The sequence below is a fragment of the Colletotrichum costaricense genome (assembly GCF_030867565.1).
Source record: "Colletotrichum costaricense strain IMI 309622 chromosome Unknown Scaffold_9.1, whole genome shotgun sequence".
Classification (NCBI taxonomy): domain Eukaryota; kingdom Fungi; phylum Ascomycota; class Sordariomycetes; order Glomerellales; family Glomerellaceae; genus Colletotrichum; species Colletotrichum costaricense.
Window position 1 is genome coordinate 944,372 of NW_026848238.1, and position 25,980 is coordinate 970,351.

General features: G+C 51.9%; 11 protein-coding genes across 11 annotated transcripts; 4 read left to right on the plus strand and 7 right to left on the minus strand.

Moving 5' to 3' along the window:
* Positions 1-73: 73 nt before the first annotated feature.
* On the minus strand, positions 74-3,886 carry CCOS01_09158 (uncharacterized protein; the record flags this gene model as incomplete). The annotated part of the gene is made up of 1 exon (XM_060457318.1): positions 74-3,886. One exon carries the CDS (start codon positions 3,884-3,886, stop codon positions 74-76), a length of 3,813 nt encoding a protein of 1,270 aa, XP_060312018.1.
* Positions 3,887-4,967: 1,081 nt separating this feature from the next.
* CCOS01_09159 (uncharacterized protein) lies at positions 4,968-5,153 on the plus strand (the record flags this gene model as incomplete). The annotated part of the gene is made up of 1 exon (XM_060457319.1): positions 4,968-5,153. One exon carries the CDS (start codon positions 4,968-4,970, stop codon positions 5,151-5,153), a length of 186 nt encoding a protein of 61 aa, XP_060312019.1.
* Positions 5,154-7,024: 1,871 nt separating this feature from the next.
* Positions 7,025-7,831, minus strand: CCOS01_09160 (uncharacterized protein; the record flags this gene model as incomplete). Its single annotated transcript, XM_060457320.1, has 1 exon — positions 7,025-7,831. The coding sequence occupies one exon, from the start codon at positions 7,829-7,831 to the stop codon at positions 7,025-7,027; it is 807 nt and encodes a 268-aa protein (XP_060312020.1).
* A 2,633-nt stretch (positions 7,832-10,464) lies between these two features.
* Positions 10,465-12,366, plus strand: CCOS01_09161 (uncharacterized protein; the record flags this gene model as incomplete). The annotated part of the gene is made up of 2 exons (XM_060457321.1): positions 10,465-10,791; positions 11,284-12,366. 2 exons carry the CDS (start codon positions 10,465-10,467, stop codon positions 12,364-12,366), a joined length of 1,410 nt encoding a protein of 469 aa, XP_060312021.1.
* A 549-nt stretch (positions 12,367-12,915) lies between these two features.
* CCOS01_09162 (uncharacterized protein) lies at positions 12,916-13,473 on the plus strand (the record flags this gene model as incomplete). Its single annotated transcript, XM_060457322.1, has 1 exon — positions 12,916-13,473. One exon carries the CDS (start codon positions 12,916-12,918, stop codon positions 13,471-13,473), a length of 558 nt encoding a protein of 185 aa, XP_060312022.1.
* Positions 13,474-14,925: 1,452 nt separating this feature from the next.
* Positions 14,926-16,182, minus strand: CCOS01_09163 (uncharacterized protein; the record flags this gene model as incomplete). The annotated part of the gene is made up of 1 exon (XM_060457323.1): positions 14,926-16,182. The coding sequence occupies one exon, from the start codon at positions 16,180-16,182 to the stop codon at positions 14,926-14,928; it is 1,257 nt and encodes a 418-aa protein (XP_060312023.1).
* Positions 16,183-16,810: 628 nt separating this feature from the next.
* On the minus strand, positions 16,811-18,005 carry CCOS01_09164 (alcohol dehydrogenase GroES-like domain-containing protein; the record flags this gene model as incomplete). The annotated part of the gene is made up of 3 exons (XM_060457324.1): positions 16,811-17,541; positions 17,598-17,742; positions 17,799-18,005. 3 exons carry the CDS (start codon positions 18,003-18,005, stop codon positions 16,811-16,813), a joined length of 1,083 nt encoding a protein of 360 aa, XP_060312024.1.
* A 1,054-nt stretch (positions 18,006-19,059) lies between these two features.
* CCOS01_09165 (uncharacterized protein) lies at positions 19,060-19,780 on the minus strand (the record flags this gene model as incomplete). Its single annotated transcript, XM_060457325.1, has 3 exons — positions 19,060-19,212; positions 19,270-19,680; positions 19,733-19,780. The coding sequence occupies 3 exons, from the start codon at positions 19,778-19,780 to the stop codon at positions 19,060-19,062; spliced, it is 612 nt and encodes a 203-aa protein (XP_060312025.1).
* Positions 19,781-20,423: 643 nt separating this feature from the next.
* Positions 20,424-21,251, minus strand: CCOS01_09166 (phytanoyl-CoA dioxygenase; the record flags this gene model as incomplete). The annotated part of the gene is made up of 1 exon (XM_060457326.1): positions 20,424-21,251. The coding sequence occupies one exon, from the start codon at positions 21,249-21,251 to the stop codon at positions 20,424-20,426; it is 828 nt and encodes a 275-aa protein (XP_060312026.1).
* A 768-nt stretch (positions 21,252-22,019) lies between these two features.
* On the minus strand, positions 22,020-22,813 carry CCOS01_09167 (uncharacterized protein; the record flags this gene model as incomplete). The annotated part of the gene is made up of 3 exons (XM_060457327.1): positions 22,020-22,169; positions 22,239-22,339; positions 22,420-22,813. 3 exons carry the CDS (start codon positions 22,811-22,813, stop codon positions 22,020-22,022), a joined length of 645 nt encoding a protein of 214 aa, XP_060312027.1.
* A 1,160-nt stretch (positions 22,814-23,973) lies between these two features.
* Positions 23,974-25,903, plus strand: CCOS01_09168 (uncharacterized protein; the record flags this gene model as incomplete). Its single annotated transcript, XM_060457328.1, has 3 exons — positions 23,974-24,092; positions 24,145-24,249; positions 24,307-25,903. The coding sequence occupies 3 exons, from the start codon at positions 23,974-23,976 to the stop codon at positions 25,901-25,903; spliced, it is 1,821 nt and encodes a 606-aa protein (XP_060312028.1).
* Positions 25,904-25,980: the final 77 nt, after the last annotated feature.

The following is a 25,980-nucleotide window of genomic DNA, read 5'->3' on the forward strand; positions in this document are numbered from 1 at the left end:
CAGTCAGCCCGACGTTTGGAGTATCGCCTCTCCCACCTTGATCCTGGCTGGGCAATTCTGGAGGCCGCATATCCTAAATCTGGCCATTGCCGACGAATTCCCGCTGCACTTCAATCTCTCCGCTATCGGCGGTAAAACGTCGCTCGAGAACCCATCTAGTCTCGCCACTCTCCTCCTCCTTGATATATGATATACTGTCCGCAGACCCCTTGTGTTTGTGACCCATGCCAGGCCTCCGCTGAGGTTGGGGCGTCGGGTCGATCCGGGGCACGAGGTTCGGATGCATAGCTGTATCCGGGCTCTTCATCCATAAGCCCGAGTGGGAAATGGTGTTGGAGATTGACAGCTCATCCATCTCGTCGGACTCCGGAACGGGATCGAATGCCGCGCTGTGCGTGAAGTGGGGAGAGTTCATGACCACCGCAGGACTTTGTGTCAGTGGTGGCAGAGGCGGAGGCGGTGACCCTAGAGTGGGCATGGACATGGTGAGAGTAGGAGAGCCCGACGTGCTGCCTGCATCCGAAGAATCCATGTCGCGGCTGCGAACAGAGAATGCCGAGTTCTTACGGCCATGGCCATGTATGCCCAGCATGTTGTGAGGCCCCGGGCCCCAAGGTGAGCTTCCACCTTCGCCCCTCTCAGATCTTGGTGACCCCTCCCGACTGGAGACCAGACTGGCCTGTGATCCACCCCAAGCCCTTGAACGAAGCCGCATCAGCGCTGACAGGCTCATGTTATCGTCACCATCAGCCATCATGGCAAGTTGGGCCAGGCCAGGGCTCTGGAGACTTGATGGACCGGAACCGATGCCAGGCGGGACCGCGAGACTCATGATCGAGTTACGGTTCGAGTACTCGGATCTCTCCGTGATAGGCGTGAGGTTGGGCTCTCGAGATACTATCCTCCCGGACTTGCTTCGGGATACACCCGACGGCCCAAAGAAGCCGCCATTAGCATATTCGAAAGGCTTCTCATCCGATCCGTTGGAGCTGTCCCTACTGTGGCGCCCACCTCCTTCGACAGGAGCAGAGTAGAACCCAAACTCCTGACCATACCAACCGTCAGAGTCGTTGGCAAGGGCACTAGCGTTCGCCTCCGCAATGAAGTCGTCATAGTCGACATCGTAATCATTCAGGTCTTCGCGAAACCCAGTGTCGTCGTAATCATCGTAGTCGTCCATATTCTCATGCTGTGGAAGGTCATCTAAGGATTCTCCACTGGGCGACATCAGCTCGCTTGGAGGGGGTGACGAGTCTCGTCGAAAACGACCATTGGCGGCGGCTTCGAACGCTGCTGCCGCCAGAGCAGTTTGATAAGCATCCACCTTGTCCTGGCCCGTCGCTGAGAAACTAGAGGTCATTGCGGAAGATTCCTGGCCTTGGGCCAGGACGTCGCTGCCTCGTTTGGACTCGTCGACAGAAGGAGCCGGCATACCGACGCTGAGGGAAGTATGGGCTGTCGATTGCGATACATTGGAATGCGCAGACAGGCGAGACGTGCTGTCTGAGATTCTCTTGACATTGTCAGGGGCACTGCCGTCTTGGACGCTAGGATCTTGACTTTCGCCGACCTCGGCATCGGTTCCTTGCACTTTATTCTCAGGCTGGGTGGTGCCACCAGTCATCGCAGCTCTGGCAGCTTGAGCTCTGGCAAAGGCGCCCGGAATAGGACGGCCATACTTGTCCGTATCGTCCAGATCAAAGATGGACTCGTCAAAGTAAGAGCCGTCCCCCTCGCCAGCAAATTCCAGCTCATCGAGAAGGCCGTTATCAAAATAGAGATCGTCCTTCTTAGGGACTGATAGAGGAGCGGGCGACAAAGACTGGGTTGGCTCGCGCAACGTTTTGTCCTCGTCTTGCAGCTTCGTATCGGTAATATTCAAGCCGTCGATCGGAAGTTCGGCAGCTGAATCAGTCGTAGTGGGCGACAAGTTCTGATCGGGAGCAAAGCCGGGACTCAACAGCTGGTTCAGATCTGGCGTATCTCTCGAGATGGCGAATCCAATCACCTTTCCGTCTGCATCTCTCGGCGTCGCTAACAGACCGGCGCTGTGTGGACTGGTCAAGGCCGAGGGAGGGCCTGATCGTTGAAAGACAAAGCCAGCAAAGTTCTCTTGATCGTTGTCTGGGTCGTTTGCAGCATCCTCGTCGAATTCGATCTCAACTTCTGGGACCGGATCAAGAGCGAAGGGGTCGGTTCCAGCCGCATCGAAGTCTTCACCGTCGTCGAGACCCAAAGGATCTGTGCCGCCAGCGTCAAAGTCCTCCTCGTATCCGTAGTCGTCTCCAAAGTCATTGCTCATCGGAATCGGCTCTTCGAACCCGTCGTCCTCCATCATCGCATCGTAATCAAAGTCCTCGTCAAAGTCGTCGAACCTAGAATCACGAGGTCCGCTAGGCTCAGGGTCGGACGTCTTCCTCTCGAGTTCGCGTTGACGATGTCGTTCTTCGAGCAGCTTCTCCTGCTTTGCCGCGCCGACCATGTCGAAGCTGAATCTGGAGGACGTACTCTTCAATCGGCGGGGCACAGAAGAAAGAACATCCTGCCCAGACACAGAGGCATGTCTTGAAGGGTTTGCTCTTGTGGACGGTGTTTTCTTGGATAAGATCGAGGACGCACTAATTGAGGGCTTCTTGGAGACGATTGAGGCCGAGCTCGACGATGGTGCGGTATCATCTTTGGGCGGCACGTCGGGCAGAGGTTTTGACTCCAAGTTCAAGCTGCTTCTTGTCTTCACCGACCCGCTCCCTGATTCAACAGCTGGCTGTGATATGACGCTGACGGAGCCCGAGTGACCAGATTCAGAAGCACTGCTTGTATTCCTTCCATGTTGAAATGCTTGTGATGGTGCTGCGCTCTCTCTGGACGACGTCTGGCCCAAGTCTGACATCTCCTCAGGTATCGGCGGTTGTGCTTTCGTCCCAGGGGTTGGCGCCGCGGCAGGGCTGGGACCCTCATTATTGGGGATGCTTCGTCGTGGTCGTGGAGCGCTAAAGTCATGAACTCTTGTCCCGCGAATTCGAGGATCGTATGACGGGTTTCCTCCCAGCGGGAGAGGCGTCAAGTCTGGTGCATTTTGACTTGTCTTTCTCCGTGCAAGCAGTGTTGACATTGGGTTTTTCAGAAAAGGCAGGCCTTTCCTACCCTTCGGGGCATCGGAACCATGGTTTGCCATGCGGATTGGCTCGCTCGACAACCTCGTTCCTGCAGGGCGACGTCCGGTGGCAGGATAGGCTTGAGCTTGGGGCGAGCTCTGTGTATTGCCCTGGTGATGCAGCTCGGTCGGGGTAGCAAAGGAGCCGGCATGTTTTGAGGCGCTCGTGGGTTGCGGTGGGGGTCTCGTCGGAGGGGCGGTGTTTATCGGCGGGGGTGCGGGCTTCGACCTTGTGAATTGACTTTCGTGGCTGCCTTGAAGAACCGGAGACGCGACCAGATCCGGTGATTTCGCCGCCATTTGTTGCTTCTTGAGCTGTTGTTGTTGCTCCTGTTGCTCGCGTTGGTATTTGCGCAAAGCGACGCCACCGAGGAAGCCAGAGTCTGCGTTGTATGGCGAGCGCACCGGTGGAGGCACGGGCGGCTGGGGTTTCTGCGTGTTGGGCTCTGGCGTCACCCTGATCTTGGTATCGACAGTCGGTCGCTCGAGCGGGGATGGCGATTCGGAGCTGGATGAGGTGACGCGGGGAATGGGCGGGAGGGTGGGAGGCAGTGAGGAATTCGTCGTCGAAGCCTGGGGTCGCATGTCTGGGCTTAAGGCGGCATCTTGAATGAAGGGAGAGTGCTGCTGTGGAAGCGAGGGATCCCAGGGAGCAGCGGCCGAGGGCTGTTCGGGGTTTGGCGAAGTGGGATTCGACTGTCCCCTCCGGTGGATTCGTAAATGGGAAAACATCGTCGTGGTTTCGGGGCGGACGAGCTACTGGATGGATGGGTGATTCAGGCGCGAACGGCGATCCGAACCACCGGCGCAGGGGTGGCGGGTGGTCGCAGAGGAGGAAGCAATTACGGGGTCAGGTTGGCGGATAACGAGCGAAGGGAAGCTGGATCGAGCTCGCGACTCCAGTCCTCCAAGTCCAATATAGTCCCCGAAAACTAGGTACTGGTAGTGTTGGCACAGGAGACTAGACGACGTTGACGGTGTCAGTCTTCAGCCTCTTGAGCGAGACGCATTCACCTCCTTGCAGACAGAGGCGCAGTCATAGTTCGTCTGTCCTGGCTCGGATGCGATGGTGTATCAGCGTCAGTTTGCGTCGGCGTCAGATGCGTGTGTGCAGGCGCGAGCGTTGGGAGTGGTGTTGGTTTTCGGTGGTGGTGGTAGTGGTGGTGGTAGTGGTGGAGGGATGTCTTGGAGATTCGATGCAAGCTATTGGTAACGGTGCTTGCTGGGCATTAGACGGAGGGTGTTGAAAGAAGAAAGACCCGAGTCATACGCCTGCCTGGAAGGAGTAATGAATGGACGAATACCTTGCAATAATAGTAAGGTATGGCGGGGAAGAGAGGTGGGAGGAAAGCAGTGGCGAGGATGGCAGGATCAAGTTCAGGATGACGGGATGAGAAAAAAAGAGATGGAAGGAAAAGAGGCAGCAGATAACGAATAGAGGTAATTGGAGAGCATCTGTAAGCAGGTTGGGCAGGCATGAAAAACTGCTGGATGCCGTTAGCTGTCACCACTTCTTTTCTGCTCTTGTCGCATGCCTTGCCCGGTTCTTAGTATGCGAGGTGGTATTACTCCCAGCTGCTTTTGGCGGCTGCGTGGGAGAACCTTGTCCATGCCATGCCAGTCAGGCCTCTATCTCTCTATCTCTCTGTCTCTCCGTCCGTCTACGGCCTGGTTTGTTTGGACTTTGCATATCTCCTTCTCATCATTTACTGCCATTCAAGTGACTACTAACCTGGTATCCTCATGCCGAGCTTCTCAAGTCATAGAACATCTTGCCAAGGAATAGCCGAAAACGCAATAGTAGACACTGCGAATGCTCAGACATTCACAGTCCAAGGCCTTGGCTGCTGCTGCCAGCACTCCAGGACTCGGCCTCGTCTGCTGGGTCGTGCGGCTTTTTGCAAACGCTAATTATTGTTACCCAACATCCAGGGTCAAGGACTCGGGACTCCAATTTCAAGGATTTCAGCAGGGCGAAAGCTCAGAGAATGGAGAGTGAACAGAGTCACCGCTCGGGCTGGCGCGCCCACTGCTGCAGGTTAGCCGTGTCAATGTCATCCATCATGTCATCCTCGATGGATGATGATGGATCTTGGAAAAACGCACCAGGGTTGCTGCAGGCCATCAGGTAAGGGCAAGAAAGGGTCCAGTCCTCCCTCCATCAGTGGTCTCTCCAATCTGCATCAAAGACAGATGCCTGCCCGGAAATCAATAATAATAGCCAAGGTACCATAGATGGCTTCCGACTGCATCAGCCCAGTGGCTGCTACCTCCGGGTCTTCGGAACAGACGGCTCATTGTCGACTCCCTGCCTCGTCTTCGTCTTCGTCGCTACTTTTGTCCTCTCGCCATTCCTCCCTTTCTCTCTGTCTTGTCTCGTCTCGTCTGGACTCTGGGCAACCATCCCACATATCGACATCCACACGACATCCTTAGCACATCAGAAACCCTCCGAGTGCGTCTGATTGGGTCGTGGCAGACGCAAGGCGAAATGAAGCACACCCATTCCAGAATCCAGAGATCCATCCGCCAGTGCTAATGGCCCCGTTTTCTCCGACCCCCACCATCCTTCTGACGCCGAGCTCGAGACGCCAGATTATGTGATTATGTCATCCCACACAGCGCCTGGCCTAGGAACGTGGCTTACATAAATATCGTCAAACGCCTGGCTTATGTAATTACATTCACATGCATAGCACAAGCACATGCCATCGAACTCTGCACAACTAATGCAAACCTCACCACGAAGCAAATGTCATTCCCATTCTCTAGCATTGGGATTCTACATCTCCAGTACCGACTGCAACTTTCCCAATAACGCAGTGCCTAGCGCAGATCATCCCATCATCCCATCCTTTGCGACCGAATTGTCTCGTCCCAACGGGACAAATGGAAGGATGAAAGGAAGACGAAACCAGCCAGGCAGATGGCTGCCCACATCCCTATGATCGCCGTTGGCCCCATCACCTGGTCCCTGATGAGACGAGACAAGAGTTGCTCCGACTCGTTACACAGCGAACTTGACGCGACGACAACGGCAACGACAACGACATGCGATACATGCCATAAACCGTCACGCACGCGGCGGCCCGCATCTGGCGTTGGAGCTTCAGAATCTGGGGCGATGTGGAATGTGCCAGACCAGCGCATTGAGCTAGCTCCCTGAAAACACGAGGCGAGCGGCCCAACGCCGTACGGTTGCGGGATGTTGATCTCTGGCACATGCTCGCTTGTCAACTTATCTCCATAGACCCCATTTTTGCCGCATTTACGAGAACTGGCATCCTGAATGACCGTTGACATGCAAGAGGATAGCAAGCAGCCATCACGAACGAATACCACCACGGCAAAAGCAAAAGATCGACGTTGGCCTGATTCGAACAGACGCTCCCGAAGGAACAAGATTTCTAGTCTTGCGCATTAGACCACTCTGCCACAACGCCAGTGGAAGGTACTGAAGCGAGTCCAGGATTCATGTCGATCGGCGAGAAATAAGAACTCATGTACCAGCAACTATTGGGTGGCCCTGAGTCGAGATCCGCTGGCCCCACCGAGCGGGTATGCTCCAGGCGGGGCGCTCCGGTCTAGATCCGGAGCGTAGAAAGTTCCTGCTCAAGAAAACCTCTATGCCGCCGATAGACTTGGGCCTGTACCGAGTAGGTTCCCATACAGACACAGCTTCTGGTCGTTAAAGACAACCCAAGGGCACATGATCAAATGGCATGGTTCATTGCCAGATCACATCTTGAAACGTCGTGATGAAGATATAATCAACTGGAAGCAGTAGCTCTGAGCATCATGTTTCCCTCTCAAAGGCAAAATATTGTCGAGCTATAAAAATAGGTCGGTCACTACGCATTCTACCTACACTCACCTTGTGGACTTCGGCTTGTTCATGTGTCCAACTGATGCAGACGAATCATACTCTCGCCCCATCTCGTCGTCGCTCTCGAGGTCCCCAGCTTCGGCTGTCGTCCTCGAGGCATCAACAGCCGCCCTTCTCTGCAGCTTCCACTCCTCAGTGATGTATCCAGACCTAAACCCACCAGCCTCCAGATCCTGCTGGAAATCCATATTCGGCCCAACCAGCGCCGTCGCCATCTCCCTCGTCGAAGTCATCACCTGCTCAAGCAACTCCTCCTTCGCAATCTTCAAGTCCCGGACCAGGTTTCCCACAAGATTCATCTCCATCCCGCTGTCCCCAAAGTGCCGCCGAAGCGCCCCCTCAATCCCATTCCACACCCCGTCCGTCGTCTTCGCCATCCCCTGAACATACCCCAGCGCAGCATCCCACATGTCGCGATACACCCGGTTCATAAACTCCATCTGCCCCAAATCCGCGCGCCGTGTCAGGTCCTCGATGATAGTCTTCATACGATTCGAGTACTCGCCCCTACGCTCCGCCTGCGCCTCGCTGTCGAGGTAGGTGAGCCGGTGCCGGACACGGCAGTCCGCGCAGAGCTTGTGGGCGCGCTTGGCGTACTCGTCGCGGTGGAGGGCTTTGGCGCTGCGCTCGTCTTCGAAGCCGGCCCAAACGGCGCGGCAGTTGTGTTGCGGGAGACCGGGGAGGGTCATGTGGTTGCATTCGCGCTGCTCGAGGTAGTCTGCAAAGTAGTCGCCGCAGCCGCCGTTTTCGGGGCTGAGGCAGCGTTGGAGGGCGAAGACTTTCATGCACATTGCTGGGTTTTCTACGGTTTCTATGAGTTTTTGGTGGGAGATGGGGTTGTTTACCTTGGATAAGTCTCTCTTGGGTCGGTTGTTGATCGTAGATTTGGAGTTTTTGCAGTGAATGTGTGGCTTTCTTGTAATGCGAGGTGATGTGAGTGATGTACAGTCAACGGTCTGCGGTTTGGGAGAAGGCAGCAACTCGCTCCTGATATATACCAATGAGTCGAGTCCTGAAGCAGGCCCCTGGCTTCGGGAGGGAATGCCAAAGAATCTCGAGACAAGGTGTGCTGAGACAGAAGGCCTCCAATATTGACAATTGGTTTGTCCAACACAAAGGCGCTTGTCGAGGTCACAGCACGACGAGACAGCACGGACAAAGAGGTACTAGACGTCCGCCCTTTACCGCGAGTAGCATCGCTTGTTGTCGAATCTCTAAGAAGAAGTTACACAACATGCCGAGTCGAGGTATTCAAGGGCTCGAGGCGGTCTGTGTCCAGTTGATCTGAGCTCGGTGCCTGATCTGGGGCTGTTGCTTCGTCTGCCTGTTCTGTTCCACTGTTTTCGACTTCATTGCAGAACAATGCCTTGATGGACTTGACCGTGTACCCATCAAGGTGTTCTTTGACGGTGTTGTCTTATTGCTCACATTCTCTAGGCAACTCCGAAAACTGAACCGAGTCAATGAGAATGAACTTTCCTAGATCTCTGGAAGGGATGATCAAGGGCGAAGAGAACGGAGATAGGGGGGGATCGAGCTATAAACAGAGTGCTCTCACTCAAAGTCTTCAAGCTACTTGCCCAACTTGAGATCGCGATGATCTCCAGTACCACCCTCTCCTACAAAGCCATCGATAGAAGCTTACTTTGTATGGGAAACCCTGATTAAAGTGCTCTATACCTAGCTTAGACTCACAAATTAGTCGTTTCAGATGCTTCTCTCATAAGAAAATCGAGAAACCTGTTGTCGCGAATAAGATCAACCATGTTCAGATCATGTCTAGCACCTATCATCGTCGAATTCCGACTCCGAAGGTACCTTTGGCGTCGGAAGCATAAGATTCGGCGCCGGAGAATCTTTCGCAGTTCGTCAGAGCGAGTTTGGTTTGGGTCGACATGGGGATAGGCAAACTGTTCCTTTCAACATAAGTATGGGATGAGAAGGTACATGGTACTGGAATAGGTATGGACTCTATCTTGGGTCCCGAGTTTATAGCATTTACTGACAAGAGCACCTAGCACGAAGATACGCGCTTCCACCCAACCTATCAATGCGTCGTTCAAGTCTTCAGCGACGCCAAAGCTCTCTTGAAAGACCATTGCGGCGGCCGTACTGCTTTATTTGTAGATCCGAATACTGGTAGCGCATACTAGTCACTCAACTCTTCATTAATCTACTATGGCTGTCACGTATAACTAGTAGAATAGGTACCTAACGACCGAAGTAGGGCACAGATGGGTGATAAAGAATGCCAGTAAATAACAGCTTTGAGGGGTAAATAAGAAAGAGAGTCAAAGATGTCTAAAGCCATCTTGGCAAGCTTGAGAGACGCGAGAGAAATTTTGATCGAAGGACACGCGCGAGAAATTCGACGACAACTCTACGATGAGCAAGTTCTGGCGGGATGGCATGAGGAAATGGTCGAATTCCTCATCCGGGGACCAGAAGCAATACAACATCTATCAAGAGATAAGAAGCATCTGGTGAAAGACGAGGTAAGCTGAAGTCCGAAGGCAGCTCCAGGTTACAACCTTGACAGCAAGCTTACGTGTGACCCGTTCTGAAGGCTAAAAGAACCTTGGCTTCAGTATCTCCTCCTGGGCACACTGAAGTCGGTTTCTCGGACCTCTCCAGATTTTGTGAACTCGTCATCAACTTTCAACATCTCCTCTCCAATATTATGCTTGAGATAAGAGAGGAGTCTAGGGCGGATCCCCATTCGAAGTATCTAGTCAGGAAAGAACCCCTGGCGCAGAAGGAGACGATGAGACGCGTTTTTCAAGGCCGTAAAGAAGAGGTCACTCCATTAGGGCCCCATAATGTAGGGTGAGGCATCCAAAGCAGCTTCATGGAGCATAAGGGATTTCAGTTATCGCTGGTTGAGGCAAAGCATGCGGTCATGCCTGGAGACAAAACCCATGTGACCAGCAGAAACTGTGCTGAGAAACCTCTTTTTTCTTGGTCGATGTCAAGTGCGATGACTCTCGTTGATCTCATGATCACTCAAATGCTTTGTGCACTTCTTGGCATTTTATCTCACTACCTGCCTACAACTTCCTATTTGTCGCTCGAATCTTGACCTCAGCGATCGGCCTACTCTTTTGTAAGAGTTTAATTGTTGGTTTCATGCTGTTATACTTGCATGTCTCGGGCATAGAGACTTGGTCTATCCCGGGCCTTCAATGGCGTCGCTCTTGGAAGCTTTGAATCTGCAGGCTCAATATTCGAAGTAGGTTCCTTGCGAGAGGGAGCTATGCACGATTACAGTAAATCAAGTGCCTCTGCATTTGTCAAGTAAACCTAGAGTTAATCGATCGAGACTAGAAAGAGAAGCTTCAGCATAGCAGAGACGTCGACACCGTCCGCGAAGAGGCAGCAAATGAGGTTTCTCGACGATCGAACAGAGTCCTTAACAGAGGAACAGATGTCCGTCAACGCCGCCAATATGTATGAGAAACAATACGACTACGGGGACTGCCCTATAAAGCATGGAGAGATTCGCCTTATGATTCTCAAACCAAATGCGCACCATTCGGCTGAGATTGTTGTTCAGCCGAGAGTAGTCTCCATCCAAGAGATTATAGGAAATCCCCAGACTTTCAAATACGCGGCTATATCACACAGTTGGGGTAGTGAGGACGAGAGCAATACTGTCTTTGTTGACGCGCCTCATGGCCATGGACCGCAAGCCGTTTCCGTGGTGATCGACTTCTCAACGGACGCGGCACACTCCCTTCAGAAGATGGAGCGAGTGAGTATCAAACCGAACCTATACGCATTTCTCCAAGAATTTCTACTACCAGATCGAGAGGTAGCTCTGTGGGTGGATCAAATTTGCATCAACCAGAAGGTAGGACTAGCAGACGAGAACGCCAAGACTGACCAAGCCATGGATTTCATCAACCTCTTACTCCAAGACAACACGAGGGATGTATTTTGAGATAATTACGCAACGTACTGTTGAGCGCTTCTGCACTTGATGTGTGATCCGGTTTTCTCGCGTCAATGGATCATCCAAGAGCTGGCCGTGGCAAAAAACGTCGAAGTGCGATGCGGCTCCAAAACAGTGAAATGGAGAGACATTGCATATGCGGTCAGCAGTCTTGCTGACCAACTGGATCATATTCTCAAGGTGATCAAACGAAATCCAACACAGGGGAGGTCTCTGGAGGGAATCAAAGAAGAGAAGTCACTTGGTGCCTGGAATCTGGCCGACGCTCTTACTGACATTTTCAAACGACAGGTTGACGGAAGTATCTACGCTCCACGGCAGAGGCTACAAAGTCTTGTCTCCTCGCTGTCGACTTTCAAGACGTCCGAGCCTAGAGATACGATATATGCGCTTCTCGATCTAGCTACGGAGACATGCAAACTTTCGATGAGCAACAACTTACAGCAACCCCAGCGGATCATACGACGGCGGAACCCTGCTCCGGAGTCCGACTACAGCATCGACTTGCTCCACCTTTACACAAAGTTCACCAAATGGTGTATCGGCGAAAGTCATTCTTTGGACATTATCTGTCGTCGCTGGGCGCTCCCCGAGCTTGAACAGAAGCTAGATGAGCAGTGCCCAGAGCTTATGAAGCTGCCGTCATGGATCAAAACGGTAGAGGAATCTGAGTCTCGTCCCCGAAATGGAAGCTTAGGCGGACGGAAAACAGCGAATAGTCTTGCTGGCCTACCTGGGAACTGCTGTTACAACGCTTCAAATGGCCACTTCCCCAACGTTGAGTTCAGGAGAGACAAGACACCTAAGCTGGTTGAAGGCTCTCCGCCAGATATCCTCCGCGCGCAATCGCAGATAATTTCCGACATGAACCTGACGATGACCATTAGAGGACGGTCAATTGGAGTCGTCTCAGAAGTTCATTCAATGCACAGCGGTATCATTCCGAGTAAAGTTCTACTGAGTCTAGGCCATGTTTCGAGTACAGAGCCGCAAAATGTCCCGGACGCTGTCTGGAGGACACTCGTAGCAGACCGGGATGTAGACGGAAAAGCAGTGCCGAGATGGTATCAACGAGCTTGCATGGGATGTCTGTCGTCCGTCACTGATGCTGAGGATATTGACACCAATGCAATTCTCCAACGATGCGACCCTCCAACGGATCTCAGCGCAGCTTACTTGAAGAGATTACAGGCTGTCTGCTTCAACAGGAACTACATCGGATGCGAGGATGCGAACGGGAAGAATGGGAAGTTGGTAGGGATAGCTCCTCTTGATTCCAAGGTCGGCGATGTCGTGTGCATTCTTTTCGGATGCTTCGTCCCTTGTGTTCTCCGGCCTTTCTGGGATGCCAGATGGCGTGAGTCTCAGCCTTAACATTACAAGCTTGTCGGAGAGGCTTTCGTTCTTGGGCAGATGGACGGCGAAGCACTTGATGGCCTGACAGAGAAGAAGTTGCAAGGAGAGGACTTTCCTTTGATGTGAAGCGATGTCTCCAATCTGAAGTTCAACATGTACCTTACACAGTTCACCTTCACAATGACACAGAAACCTGATTCGACAGAACCGGTGTTAGCGATTTGTGGAATGCAATTAGCTCCGTGTTAGCTTTTCTTGGTGCGAGAGCTTGACGAAGCCGGAAAGTTCGGCCTATGATGTAATAGTCTTCTAAGAGTCAAACATGTCACCACACAGACCCGCCGAAGCAGACCACATCCGTCACACCACGAACAACCCCTTCTCCACGGACATCCGCAACATAAAACATCAATTCGGACTACTACCTCTTTTCCAGTGGTTGCTTCGGACATTGAACAAGTAGATATTCTAGACTTTTTCTAGCTCACCTTTTCCCATCGGAACTCATTACTCTACACGAACTACATCTTCACCAATTCAACGTCATCTCTCTCACAAGCACGAGTCATGTTTCTCTCAAACAGAGCGCCCGAGAAGGCCCTTCCCCGCTTCCAGACAAATACACCACTGGATTCAACGTTCGATAAAGATATTCGGGATACGCATCTCATCTATGATTATGATGCCGAAGACGCAGAGGGCAACCCGGAAAAGTGGAGATACGAAATGTGGTTCTTCTCCGAGGACCGTGTTGTCTATGCCATCCACGGTGGGCCCATGAACGGCCGCATAAACTACCAGACGGCGACTTATCAATGCATCCGGCCCGGTGAACTGTGGCAGGTCAACTGGTTGGAGGAGACGGGAACGGTGTGCTCCTTGGTGTACGACATCCCCAAGCAGAAGATTTCGACTCTCATCTCATTCTCGAGAGGGCACTGGGAGAACCCTCAGGCGGCACATGGTGATAAGCGCAACCCGGGAGACTTTGCGAGATGGAGAGTTCTCTCGAGATTCGGAAACCAGACAGATAGATTCATGTTGTCTGAACAGGCAGATATTGTCGAAAACTTCAAGGGAAGAGGGGATCTTGTGCCGATCGAGGAGCACGCCAAAACGTTCTGAGTCTTTCTGCAATGGGCATTGTGCTTTTGAGATGACAACCTGTATAACTAAGAGCCGGAGTTAAATCAAACAATCATGGGTTTCTTCACGAAGGATTGCCAGTCAATACAAGTTCGGAGCCATTGTCCAAACAGCACAATTCATTGACCACTTTGATTGTCCCATTTCCAGATGGGGACCACCATGCCTTCAACATGCACCCTATTGTTTCCCATCGCACTTGGCAGTGGGGACTCTGGTGTCAAGGCCAAGTTCATTCTACCGGCACACCTTCGTTCTGCCGATTGACGGATCATTCTCAACAACACATTTCAGACCATCGCAACATCTCGTGAAGAAGGGGTCGTTGTCGTTGCAGAAGTCTACACTGGTCAAAAAACTGCCTGGGAAACGAGAGCAGCCACCTAAGTATGTAACTTGAAGACTTACTATCAGCGGTTCTGCAGTTATCTTGACGTTTGAACAGATCACCTCCATTACCATCCACCTGAAATGCGTTAGGTAGACACGAAATGTTGACTGTTCTGATTATGAAGGCTTACCGAGCGTGGTACAGCAGCCGAGGTAACGGCGATGAGTGCTGCAAGAACGGCGAGAGACTTCATGGCTTTGGCTAAGAGAATTTATGTGTACCTATGTAAGACAAGTGCTTGAGGACGAGTGGAAGCAACAGAGATGAGACAGCAGGAAAGCAAGTTGAAAGGCTTTGGAAGGACTGGATGAGCATCTTTCTGATGGTCAAAAAGAGTTCCTTGTGTTCGGATGGCAGCTGTTCACTCGCTTTATATGTTCACTTTCTGGAGTCGAAATCCTCATATATCTGTCAACCTGAACAGGCATCCTGGCTCAGGGACTTGGCAGAATTGTGGGATCTCTGTCTGCTACTGTATCAAATACGCTTGGGTATAGTTGTCCAGAACAGTCTTGTGATAAGGTACTAAATGACCGGTCAAGTTTAATATCAAGGAGTCAAACGAGGGAATCCATGGGGGAGACTAGAAAGTGCCAATTGAAGAGTCTAACTGGGATAGTGACCATGCCAGGCACTAAATTCTAGCCGCAAAGTAACATGAAATGTCCTCGAACAGCTCCAACGAACGGTGACGCCGGGCTAAGCCTCCGCCTCGCTTTCGGTTCAGTTGCGTGGAGTGTTCGTCTGAAACAGTCGTCTGAGACTCGGAAGTTTAACCGCCACCTCAAATTAGTATTCAAAGATGAAAGATGCAGAGAGACGGTGGAATTATCTTCCGTTATTGCATCACTACTAAGAGTCACTGGGGCTCTTCATAGTATTTGATTTTGTCAGTATATCGGAGTTTTGCATTCACAGCCGTCGGAGTACATTAAACATCCGGCCCTGCTTCCCAGTGCATTGCCCAAATACTATCATGGGATTACTGACTTAGCTACCAGCGGGACTATTGTTTGTGTTAATTACTGGCAAACAATACCCTACTCTAATCTGTACACCCATGCCTTTTGGGGCGACAAAGTTCCCTGGATGATGTTTTTCCATGCTTTTTCAATGCCATTCGTACCTCCAACACCACTTCCCCATATCAGCTCAAGGTCTGCCACGCTCTCCTCCTCGAGGAACCTTCGGAACGTTGATTCAGCGCCGTCGAAGTATTTACCTGCACCCTCTACAGCAATCCCAGCGTCTACAATACCAGTCGTGTTGAGCTGAATAAGTCCCCACTTCTTGAATATCGCCATCGACTTGAGGGCCTCCTCTGGTGCCATGATCTTTGGCTCTCCTCCGACTTGGATGTTGGTGAACACAGTTGATTCTGGGAGCGTTGATTTGATGGCCTCGCGGAACTCCTCTGTCTCCTTCGGGCGGCCACCAAAGTCAGCTACAACCACGCGTTTGGGTTGCAGTTTGGCAATCCAGTCAATCGTGTCTTTTGCGGCGAGCTCGGAGTAGTTGACCGTCTTGATCTCAAACGCTGCCTTTGGGTTGGCTTTCAAAGAATCTGGCGCAGAGGTGGCTTGGAGGAGAGCCAAAGGTCCGCCATCTGACTTTCTGTCTCTAGCCAAGTTCCACGAAAATGACCTGCCGGTACGGCTAGATGCCGAGAGACTGACCACAACGGCTGAGCTCAGGTCCGCATCCTTTTCGGTCCATTCCCCGGCTCCCACGCCGAGAGGATGAACCGGCTTGAATTCCGTAGCGAAGGTGAAGCGATTCATGACATAACCGCAGTTCCAGATAGGAGAGACGTTGGCAAACCATGCCTGGTACTCTTCCGACTGAGCAGACTCGTCGACAAGATTGTAGCGATTGTAAATGTTCCCAAGTCCCTGCCTGTGTTCGCTGACCTCGCGGAAATGACCCTCTGGTTCGCTCGGAACGAGGGACAAGTCGACCGGATGAGAAGAAGTGGGCCAGTACCCATAAAGCAGGCTCTTGGCCGGGATAGCCTCGATGTTGGACTCGAGCACCCGCGCAAAGCCCCACGCCGGGACGATGCCCCACTCGGCCCGGTCGTTGTACGGTGCCGGTGCATCCAAAGGTACGGGCCAAGTGTTCCACCATTGCAGCATGTCACCCAGCTTCGCATACGAGAGGTTGTTGCTCGTGATCCCGATGAGGGATGTGCGGACGCGGATAGAAGAGACGCCTAGCTGCGGCAACGGCAGATCAACTGCAACGGTCTCATGTTTGGAGAGGTCGCGCTTGGAAATAACGTGGATTTCGGACACCATTGCGGATGATTTACGCTGGGCTGGGTGTGTAGGATATGTCTCTCTCGGCTGGGCTGTTGGCTACTACACTCGACGTCTTTGAGGCATAAGAGTCGAGAATAATAATGAAAGGTTCAAGAAATTGGCGTACATATATCACAAATGCGGTCAAACTCTAACCCGACCTTGTCTCACATCAGCCAGCAGTCAGCTTTATTGTGAGATCCAGTATTTTGTCAGAATATTCACCCCACCGACCCATTACCTTGGATCTAGACCCCATCCAAAATGGGCGGAACGTCAGCGTCAGTCAAATCCTCTAAAAAAATCCTACAAACTTACCATTCAATTCCCAAGACCGAGGGTTCCGACTATTGCTATCAGTCACCCTGCAGTACCTCGAGGTATGTTACCAATTGAGTCATCAGCAAGCCGCATAAGGAAGTTAGGGAGCGGGGTAAGTCAGCACTATCTCACTCGACAACGTGCACCCACCAACGAGTGGGACTTTCCTCCACCTCTGTTCTGGCCAAGTAGATTGTCAAGGCAAGTCAGTTCGACTTCTGCGCAGGTCCGAATCAAATGATAGCAAACAAGGTGTCGTATGATGATTCTATTCACGTGTTCTATATTCTCTTCCTCTAAAGTCTCAAGCAGTACCGAATGCCTTCTGGTGGCCGACAAGGGTAAAGCGGTAGTGAACTTTGTTCGCCTTCACTTTCTCAACAGCCTCCTTGCATCCTGCCTCCGAAATATCAATAGTCTCAACCCAAGGTGAGATGCCCTTCTCGGCGGCCAACTTCAACAGAGCGTTCATCTCCTGGTTATTTCCGATGTGGCTACCGGACATCTTGGCAGAATTGCTGGCGAAGAGGCCTGCGGGGAACTGAGGCAAAGGCTTGTCTGGCAAGCCGACCATGTGGAAATGACCGCCGACCTTAAGAGTGGACAGGTACGTCTGAAGGTCAAACTCGTTGGTCATGTCGGAGCAGTTGAGCATGAAGTCGAACTTGAAAGCATAAGGCTTAGCCCAGTCCTTCTTGTTGGTGTCAATGACTTCCTTGGCACCCAACTTCTTGCAGTCTTCGGCCTTGTCCGGCGAGTGGGTAACGGCGTAGACTTCCGCTCCGAGTGCCTTGGCCCACTGCAGACCGAGGTGGCCGAGTCCGCCGATACCGACAATGGCGACGACGGACCCCGGGCCGACACCACCCCGTACCAGAGGTGAGTACGTGGTGAGACCGGCGCACATTAGTGGGCCAGCATTCTCTGATTTTATCGCATCGGGAATCTTGAAGGTGAAGTACTCGTGAGCGCGAATGTGACTAGCAAAGCCGCCATGTGCTTGGCTTCCATCCTCGTACTTGGCATTGTATGTGTCTACCAGACGATGTCAGTACTGGGTCGAAACCTCTGCTGCAAGAGGTAAAACTTACCGACCAAGTGAGGGCAGTAGTTCTCATTCTGGTTCTTGCACTGCTCGCACTTGAGGCACGCCCAAACCTGAGCACCCACACCAACTCTGTCACCCACCTTGATCTCCTTCACGTTCTTCCCCACAGCAACAGCCTTGCCAACAACCTTGATGGCCATTAATCTCACATTTCAAGACTAAGATCTGGGGAAGCAAGACATACCTCGTGGCCGACGCACAGGGGACCCTCGTACTCGCCCCAGCCACCAGTGATAGTGTGGACGTCAGACCCGCAGACACCGCAGCATTCGATCTGCACATCAATGTCGTGATCTTCAAAAGGTTTCGGCGTGAGAGTTTCTTTGGTGAATTTGTTCCACGAGCTAGGCCCTGCGGTGCAGAAGCCAGTAAACTTTTCTGGGTAGCTCATTTTGACGGGTATTGTCGGGTGTTATGACTAGACTTGCTGTTTCTAAACTTTGCTGCCTCGATTGCAAGTCAAAATAGCACTCAATTTGCTAATAATTGTACTCTACTTCTGTTTATATACTCACGAGGACAACTGATGACGCTCGGATTGCCTCAACCTTCCCCGCGTCAGAGCTCTCATTGCTGCAGCCAATGTAGCCATACCGCAGCTGGACCTCGGGCGCACAATTCCAATTGTTCAATATCTGGGGAGGATGCATAGGTGAATGACGTCTATGAAATCCCCACCAACGTCTCGGTAGGCGCCGAAATAATCGCGCTAAGTCAGGAGATAAAGTCCCGGGTGTGACAACCGGTGGCGCTCAGAGTGAGCTAGCTTCGCCCTTGGCTTCCTTGAGCGAATCGCTTGCCGGATTGGGAGACATGCACTACATGCTAGAAGCCTCATGACGACAGTCTTTTTTCATCGACTCGGCCCGGCAGCTCATAATCACTGCCATTGTAAGTCTTCATAGGTCTGGAACTTCAATGCTGCCGATCCAAGTTCAAATGCCGATTCAAGCGATGCTAAACGGAGGCTCAGAGCCTCATTAGAGCCCAACCGGGGTTTCACGGGAATACTTGATCGGTGCGACGACACCGACTAGGGCAAATATTTATCCCAACATCCAGAGAATCTGCTGCAGCCTTTTACCTCGAAAAGGAAAGTATGGCCAGGGATAGAAGCTTGGTCGAAACTAACATACTGTTTTCTAGAGATGCTGGGTCGAGCTGCTTCACAGCCCGTGCATGGGGAGGTTGAACAATGCGGACTAGGTTAGAAGTAACCGAGCTCCCAGGTCATAGCCTTCCATGTTCACATATCTTAAGAAAGAATGAAAGAGTTTCAACGACTGAAACCAGGATTTCAATCACTGGTAGAACGTTTCTAAACTAAAGGAGGAGTGCCAATGGACATGCTGGCGTATGATCTTGACTTGCCCCCAATCCCTTTCCTTCTATCACTGGACTTCTGAACCTCATATTCTCTTAACAGACACTTTAGCTCACTAGACTTAGCAGTCGGCGCGGCCAACCATGACACTCCACTTATCCTTGTGCCACGTTTGACCATCGATCCACTCGCCGTTGGTCTTGCAGACTTGAATGATATGATCCGTACCGTCAGCAATCACACCGAAAGAGTCAAGCTCGCGCGGAGTCTGTGCCTGAAGAAAGTTAGCTTGAAAATAGCCTTGTCAAGATGGCATTACTAGTGTACTTACATGGTTACACCACCAAATCGCGGACTTCCAGCTGCAGCTCACACGAGCGCAGGTGTTAGGACCAGGTGGGTGATGAGGCTTTCCCTTGACGCCTCTGAGGTACTTGGAACCCTTGGCGATGATACTCTGATCAGCCATAGCCTTGGTGACGTTGCACGCGAAAGCGGCGCTGTCAAAGTCGTTGCGCTTGTGAACGGCAGGAGAGGGAAGCTCGAAGTCGAGGTCAAAGTCCTCCGCGTAATTGGAGTTGATGACCTGGAGCTCAGCAAGAACCTGCTCGACCGTTCCGGAAAGAATCAACTTCGCGCCTCCAGGGGCGGCCTGGACCTCCCACTGTGGGACAACGATGTCGTAGCCATCAATAGGGGCTTGAAGTTCCGAGACTTGGTTTAGATTGGGGAGAGCAGAAGCCTGGTTTAAGTCAGTAAACGGAAATTTGGAATGAGGGAAGGGAATATCCTACGCTGACTGCGAACATGGCAGTGTGCATAAATATGTTGCTGAATTGCATCTTGGAGTTTGTGACGGTTGGTGATGGATAAAGATAGTAGTGAAGTCTCGCTGTAGTCTCAGAAATGCCTCGCTGAGTGCAGTTGATGTAGCATATGTTACGGACAATTGAAAACCAAGTTGGCGGTTCTTTCCTTTTATATACATTCCTGTCTCCTTGAAGCCTTAGGTGAACAGACTGAAGCGTGGGAACGAGGGATTCAAGACCTATGCTAGATAACACATCAGTGATTCAGTGTGATGTGGTCATAATGTGTCTATCACTAAGGACGTGCGGACATTGAACGCGTTTATGACATTGATCCTGATGTAGTACCTAGGACCAGAAGTCTTGTGGTACCTTAAATGTTCCAATTCCAAACATATTACGCTTATTACCTAGGAGACGAATGTTGAAGACCATGGCTCGTCCACTAACGTAGCATTTAGGGAAGCACAATGCGTAACAAAGATAACGAAATGATAACAGAGTGATTGCCGATATAGCGTCGATAATGCACTATACATCTTTGTATTAAAATGTCATGAAGTTTCGGCAAGCACCGTTCTACCGAGGCATGTTTTCCTTTGTGAAGATTGATTAAAATAGATTCTGTGGCCGGCATGACAAATATGGAAAAGCTAAACCGCCTGGACTTGCGGAGTCAACCAGCCGCAACCGTCTCGCGTGCCTTCTTCTTATCGTCAGGGTACTGCACCGACATATACCTCAGATCTCCCGTCATGCCAATATTCCCTACAGGATTGAGGCCAAGCCACTCCTTCAGCTCCTCGCTACAGGTATCCTGAACTTCCTTGGGAAGTTTGGCTGTCCAGTTGACCTGTTGACGCATGAATGGTGCGGTGTAATATCCAAACAGAAGTGCCCGATCCTGATCCTCGGTGATGTTGCTACCAGAGGTGTGCCACACACGACCGTCCATGACAATGATATCGCCGGCCTTACCTTCGAAAGAGACTAGCATCTCTGGCGCATTATCAGGCACCTCCTTGCGATAAACCCACTTGTTCGATCCGGGTATGTATTGGGTTGCACCGTTCTCCTTGTTGACATCCGTCAGACACCAGATGACATTGAGCGCCCAGACGTTCTGCCACGGATCGGGAAAGACGATACTCTGGTCCGAATGCAAGGCCATACTCTGCGATCCGGGTCGGGCAATGTTTGCAGTGAAGTTGCTGATGAGGAAGTTCTCCCCCACTACGGCTTTGACCATGGAGATGGCAGTCGGGTGAGCAATGAGCTCACGGAAGATCTTGTCGAGCTCTAGCAAGTAGAACACCCGCACGTTGCTGGGGTTGGGGTCCAGGAACGACAGGTATGTGTCCTCGCCACGAGCTTCAGCCGCTGCTTTTGCCTTCCATAGCCGGTCAAGTACGCCAGCAGCCTCTTCTGTGGTGAGAACCGACGGGACACGAACCCATCCGTGTTCTCTGAGGTGAGTCTTTGCCTCCTCTAGGTCGGAAGCCATATTGACGACAGGCGGTACGAAGCGTATATGCGTTTATGCAAGGCCGTGCTGCCTCAAGGAATATCTTCGAAAGACCTTCAAGAGAGCAGGTCAAGGATCTCACAGCCCTTTGAAAACGGAGCGATAGTTCATGTGGCAGCAACGATACACCGAGAACCTGGAGGACTCCCAACACTTAATCAAAAAAAGAGTAATGGAAATGAACGGATTGGATCAAAGAGAACGGAGGTGAACTCAATATATTCCCGGATTCGTTCCCAGAAGCAGGCTCTGCCAACCCCGCCTCTGTGCATGCTACCCTCGCATCGATGCAGCTTACGGCGAGTGACGAACCCAATAACACTTACGAACTTGACATATGATCGGCATTCGTTGGGCCACAACCAGAATGCACGGGGTCGCTCAGTCGCAATATTGATAAGAGGACCGCGTTAGGCATGCAATGTGAGTAGACGTACTTATTCTAGCCACAGTATCCGTAGGTAACTCCAATTAGGTTGCAATATGAATGAGTTGACACCGTTGCTCATGAAGACCGCTGATCAGGGTCGCCGGCACAGACAAGTTTGATGTAACAGGAGCTCCTAAACGCACGTGGGCGACTCCTTGAAAGTTGAAGCAGCATGAAGACATTGGCAAATTGCTACTCGCATCACAAAGATTGGCGCTTCCAGTCGTTGGATCATCCCGAGCTTTATCAAAGGTCTTAGCCCCGACCATTATCGATGATCATTGAGAATACATGAAGCTTAAGTTCATGTGAATCTCTTAGATACTGGTCTTGGGTCGCCTCATCCACCAGTAGGTTTGTTTACGCCGTGCGGCGAACTCATCAGGTACGGGACATACATAATGGGGGCCATCAAAGCCCTCTGATGCGTAAAGTCTTTTCCCTCGATCCGAACCCTCTACAACCGCCTGTATCATAAAATCAGCCTCCAGTCTTTTCTTGATGGGACAACACTAGAAAGTAAAGCCTCAACTTACATCGACACCCATCTCATCAGCAATAGCAAGGCCGGCTCTTACTAGTAGTCTCCCCGCTCCCTGGCCCTGGAACTGAGGATCACACATCAACATATCGAGTGCTATAGCTCGCGGAAGTGAACCAAAGATTAGCTTCAGATGTTCAAGTAAATCAGGTAAGGTATGAGCTTCTCCAAGGTACCAACTAATCTTGCGCCGCTCTCCTCGATAGCTCGTTGTCTCGGCGCAAGAAAGCCACGAAAGATAGCTTGTGCAAATCTCTTCTCCTCATCGTTCTTCCAGTAGTCACCGACAAGCTCAGGCAGCGGCGGGACAGGGCCGCCCTTGTAGACGTTCCACTTTGCAGCCGCCACAATCTGGCCAGTGGTCGTGTCGATGCACTTCAGGAAGTTGCTATAAGGATCTCGATGAAACATAGCGAGCATACGCTCGCTACCCAATTTGCGGCCTTCGGACGTGCTGTGCTCAGGGAAGACTGCATCGACAAATTCGTGGTCGTTGGCAAAGGCCAAGGAAACTATCTCGAAGACGCGGGGGATGTCGGTCTCGGTACATCGCCGAACCTCTAGATGCATCTTTTGGCTATGCATAGTCTCTTTTGAGCCTGCTGATCGATCTCATCAGAAAGAATACATCGGGAATGGCATCGAGGTGTCGAAGTCAGGCTCAGTGCAATTGAAATCTCTTCTTACTTATTTCATGCTCGTGTATGGGGCAAGAAATGTCCTTGAGCCTTTTGAGTTCTCTTGACATCATTTTGAGTTCGCTCGTCTCAAACAGGCGAGTTGCAGACGAAACCGAGCTCCACGGATCCGCCTTCTCAGCGGCGCAGAGGCACCCTTTGTGTTCTTCGCCATCAGATTCTGACACGACTTATCAATAGAAACTGAGCGCATGCGTTTTTGATATTTTCGGTCCCTGGGGAAAGCTCGCATTTAGAAACAATGCCGAGATAGAGCGGAGATGCTAAGGAAGTGTCGGCAGTTCCGTCACATCCCCTTGCCATCTACAGGTTTGGCTATGGGTTCATCGTGATGCCTATTGAATGTTCAATGATACAAGAAGTCTAATTGTCTCGATTAATCATTAATCTATCCTCCATCTTTCCCAGATATGTGTTGATGAGTGATGGCGGCGAGATATCCGATGTCGTAAACTCAAAGGCGGCTGGGGCCGAACGGTCAAGAACGGTGATTGGTTGCAATCTTCCTGTCACGATCGGGGATACCTAGCTTCTGCAGCAGCCACCACATTCTCCCTTTCAATGGGGAGATTCGTTCCGTCAAAGTAGGAGATCCTTTGTGGCTGAGGAAGTCTCAAAGACGGCGCTCAATCGTATGATTGGCTATCAGAATTACCGTGTGCTGCTTTGGGCATCCCTTGGTCGCATCGAGTCTAGACCACTTGGCATAGTCATGGCAAATTCGTTGCGTTGCGGGCACATGTAAGCCGTCCTTAGACAATTCTCCTCTTAAGGTTCGTTGGTCGATCCATATCGGCCAAGTGGGATATACTAGAGCCCCTGTCCCAGGTGAGATTTTGAGACGGGAGCTTGGGGAGTGACCGGCGATCCTTCGAAGGATTCTGCCCTACAGCGCTAGTCGGTCAAATCCCAGACGATAGCCGGAACTTCGGAGTGATATCCAGCAGGCAGCGGCAACTTGGGGGTTGATTTAAAACGGTTTCTCCCCCATCGAAGCTTACGCAAGTTCCAATCTTCCATGTTTTCCTCGAAATGGACGCTTCACTTTCGCAACCAAAGCCCGCTGCATCGAGCTCCGACTCCATGTCGTCGAGCCCGGACCCGGCGGATGGGCTTGCCCCGCTGCCGACCGTGAGGCGCGGGAAGAAGAGGTAATTACGCCAAATATGCTAAACGTTGTTCTCGTCTAACATGGGTCTGCAGAGTCCCGGGAATGTCTCCCCAGATGGCTACGTTTTCTCTAGGAAAGCGTCCACGAGTAAAGCGAAGTTGTGCAGGCAAAGTGCGATCGGGCTGCATTACGTGCAAGTAAGTTGCTGCACCATTTTGGCCCCCATGTCCTATTGACGCTGACCTGACTTCTAGGCGGCGACACATCAAATGCGATGAAACTCGCCCCTTTTGTCTGAAATGCACCAAGTCGCCTCGAGGGCCTGGCGTATGCGAAGGCTATGAGTTCCAGCAGAAGCAGCCAGATCGTCATGCCCAGCCACGCCTAATCATCTCCAAGGGAACTTGGAGGGTCTGGCCTGCTGCTGTCTTGAGGGAACCCGGCTACGAGTCCGCATTCTTCAGCAATCCGCAAGAGAAAGTCTACTTTGACTTTTGGCAGCACCTCGTGGCTAACATCTACCTCTTCCCCAACGACATCATGGTCCGCGTCGTCCCGCAGCTCGCGCGTCGTGAGCCGGCGATCAAGCACGCCGCCCTAGCCATGGCCGGAATGGCCCGCGCCCTCGTCCCATCACTCATCAGGCGGTCCCGGAAGGAACTCCACGCCAACGGACCGCACTATGAGTTCGCTCTCCAGCAATACGGTCGCGCGATCAAGCTTGTGCGCAGTTCTCAACCATCAAGCGAGAATATGCTCTGGGCCATCGTCTGCTGCGTACTCTTTGTCACGTTCGAGTGTCTCCACGGCGACCGCAACGCAGCACTGTCGCATGTGAATCATGCTTACAAGATGATGGAGACCTACTTCAACCAGCGCTCTTTGGTCGAGGACGGTCCTGTGACGGACTCCATTCGTGCAGTGTGCGACGATGCTGCGTGGGTGTTTCAGGGTCTGACGATGCAGGCTTGGTCGCACAACGTGCTGCACACCAAGGATGCTTCGCAAATCAGCTGGTGTTGTCGGGGCAGCAAACGTACTTATGCGGTCGAGGAGATGCCGACCGTCTTCACAGATGTCCACATGGCACGGCGTTGGTGGAGGGTCGTGCAGCATTACACGTGTCATAGATGTCCCATCTACACGGAAATGTTTGTCGACGGACTTTCGAAGGAGATGCTGGTGGGCAGTTACGTACGGCCAGCTCTATCTCCGAGTCACCTGGATGAGCTGGCCGCTGTGCTCCCTGAGTTCCTTGGCCATCTACGACGTTGGCAAAATGCCTTTCAAGGTGTCTACGACACCCTAAAGGCGAACCAGGAACACGATTTTCACGCCTATGTGGACGCCTGTAACTTGCGCGTACAGTACCTCACTCTCTGGACCGATGTCTCAAGTCTGAGTTACAAGGATATCAAGGTGATGATCATGCTGACGCCATCATTCCGCGAAATGGTTCAGCTCAGCCGAATCGTTCTGTCGGCGCAACAAAACTGCGGCGGATGCACCGAGACTTTCAGTATGGACAACGGTCCTACTCTGCCGTTGTTGATTGTCGCGTGTCGATGCCGAGAAGACAGCGTGAGACGAGAGGCGACAGAGCTGCTTGGCAAGTATCACCGTCGAGACGGGCTTTGGGACAGTAGGGCTTTTCACAATGTCGCACTGAAAAATGTGGCGATTGAGGCGGAAAACGTGAACGAAGGGGACGATACGGAACAGTGGTCACGCATGTCGAGACGCGAAGTGCGCTTCAGTCGCGAAGGGGATGTGTCCGGCAGGATGTTCAGATGGCAGCCGGATGTGAAGGAGTGGAAGCACGTTGAGGAATCTTTGTCGATGGTTTGTTAGGAAGGAAATTTCGATGGCAACATAGCTTCGTGTATTAGTGAATAGAAAGTAGATGCTTGTCGAAGTCCAAAATCGCG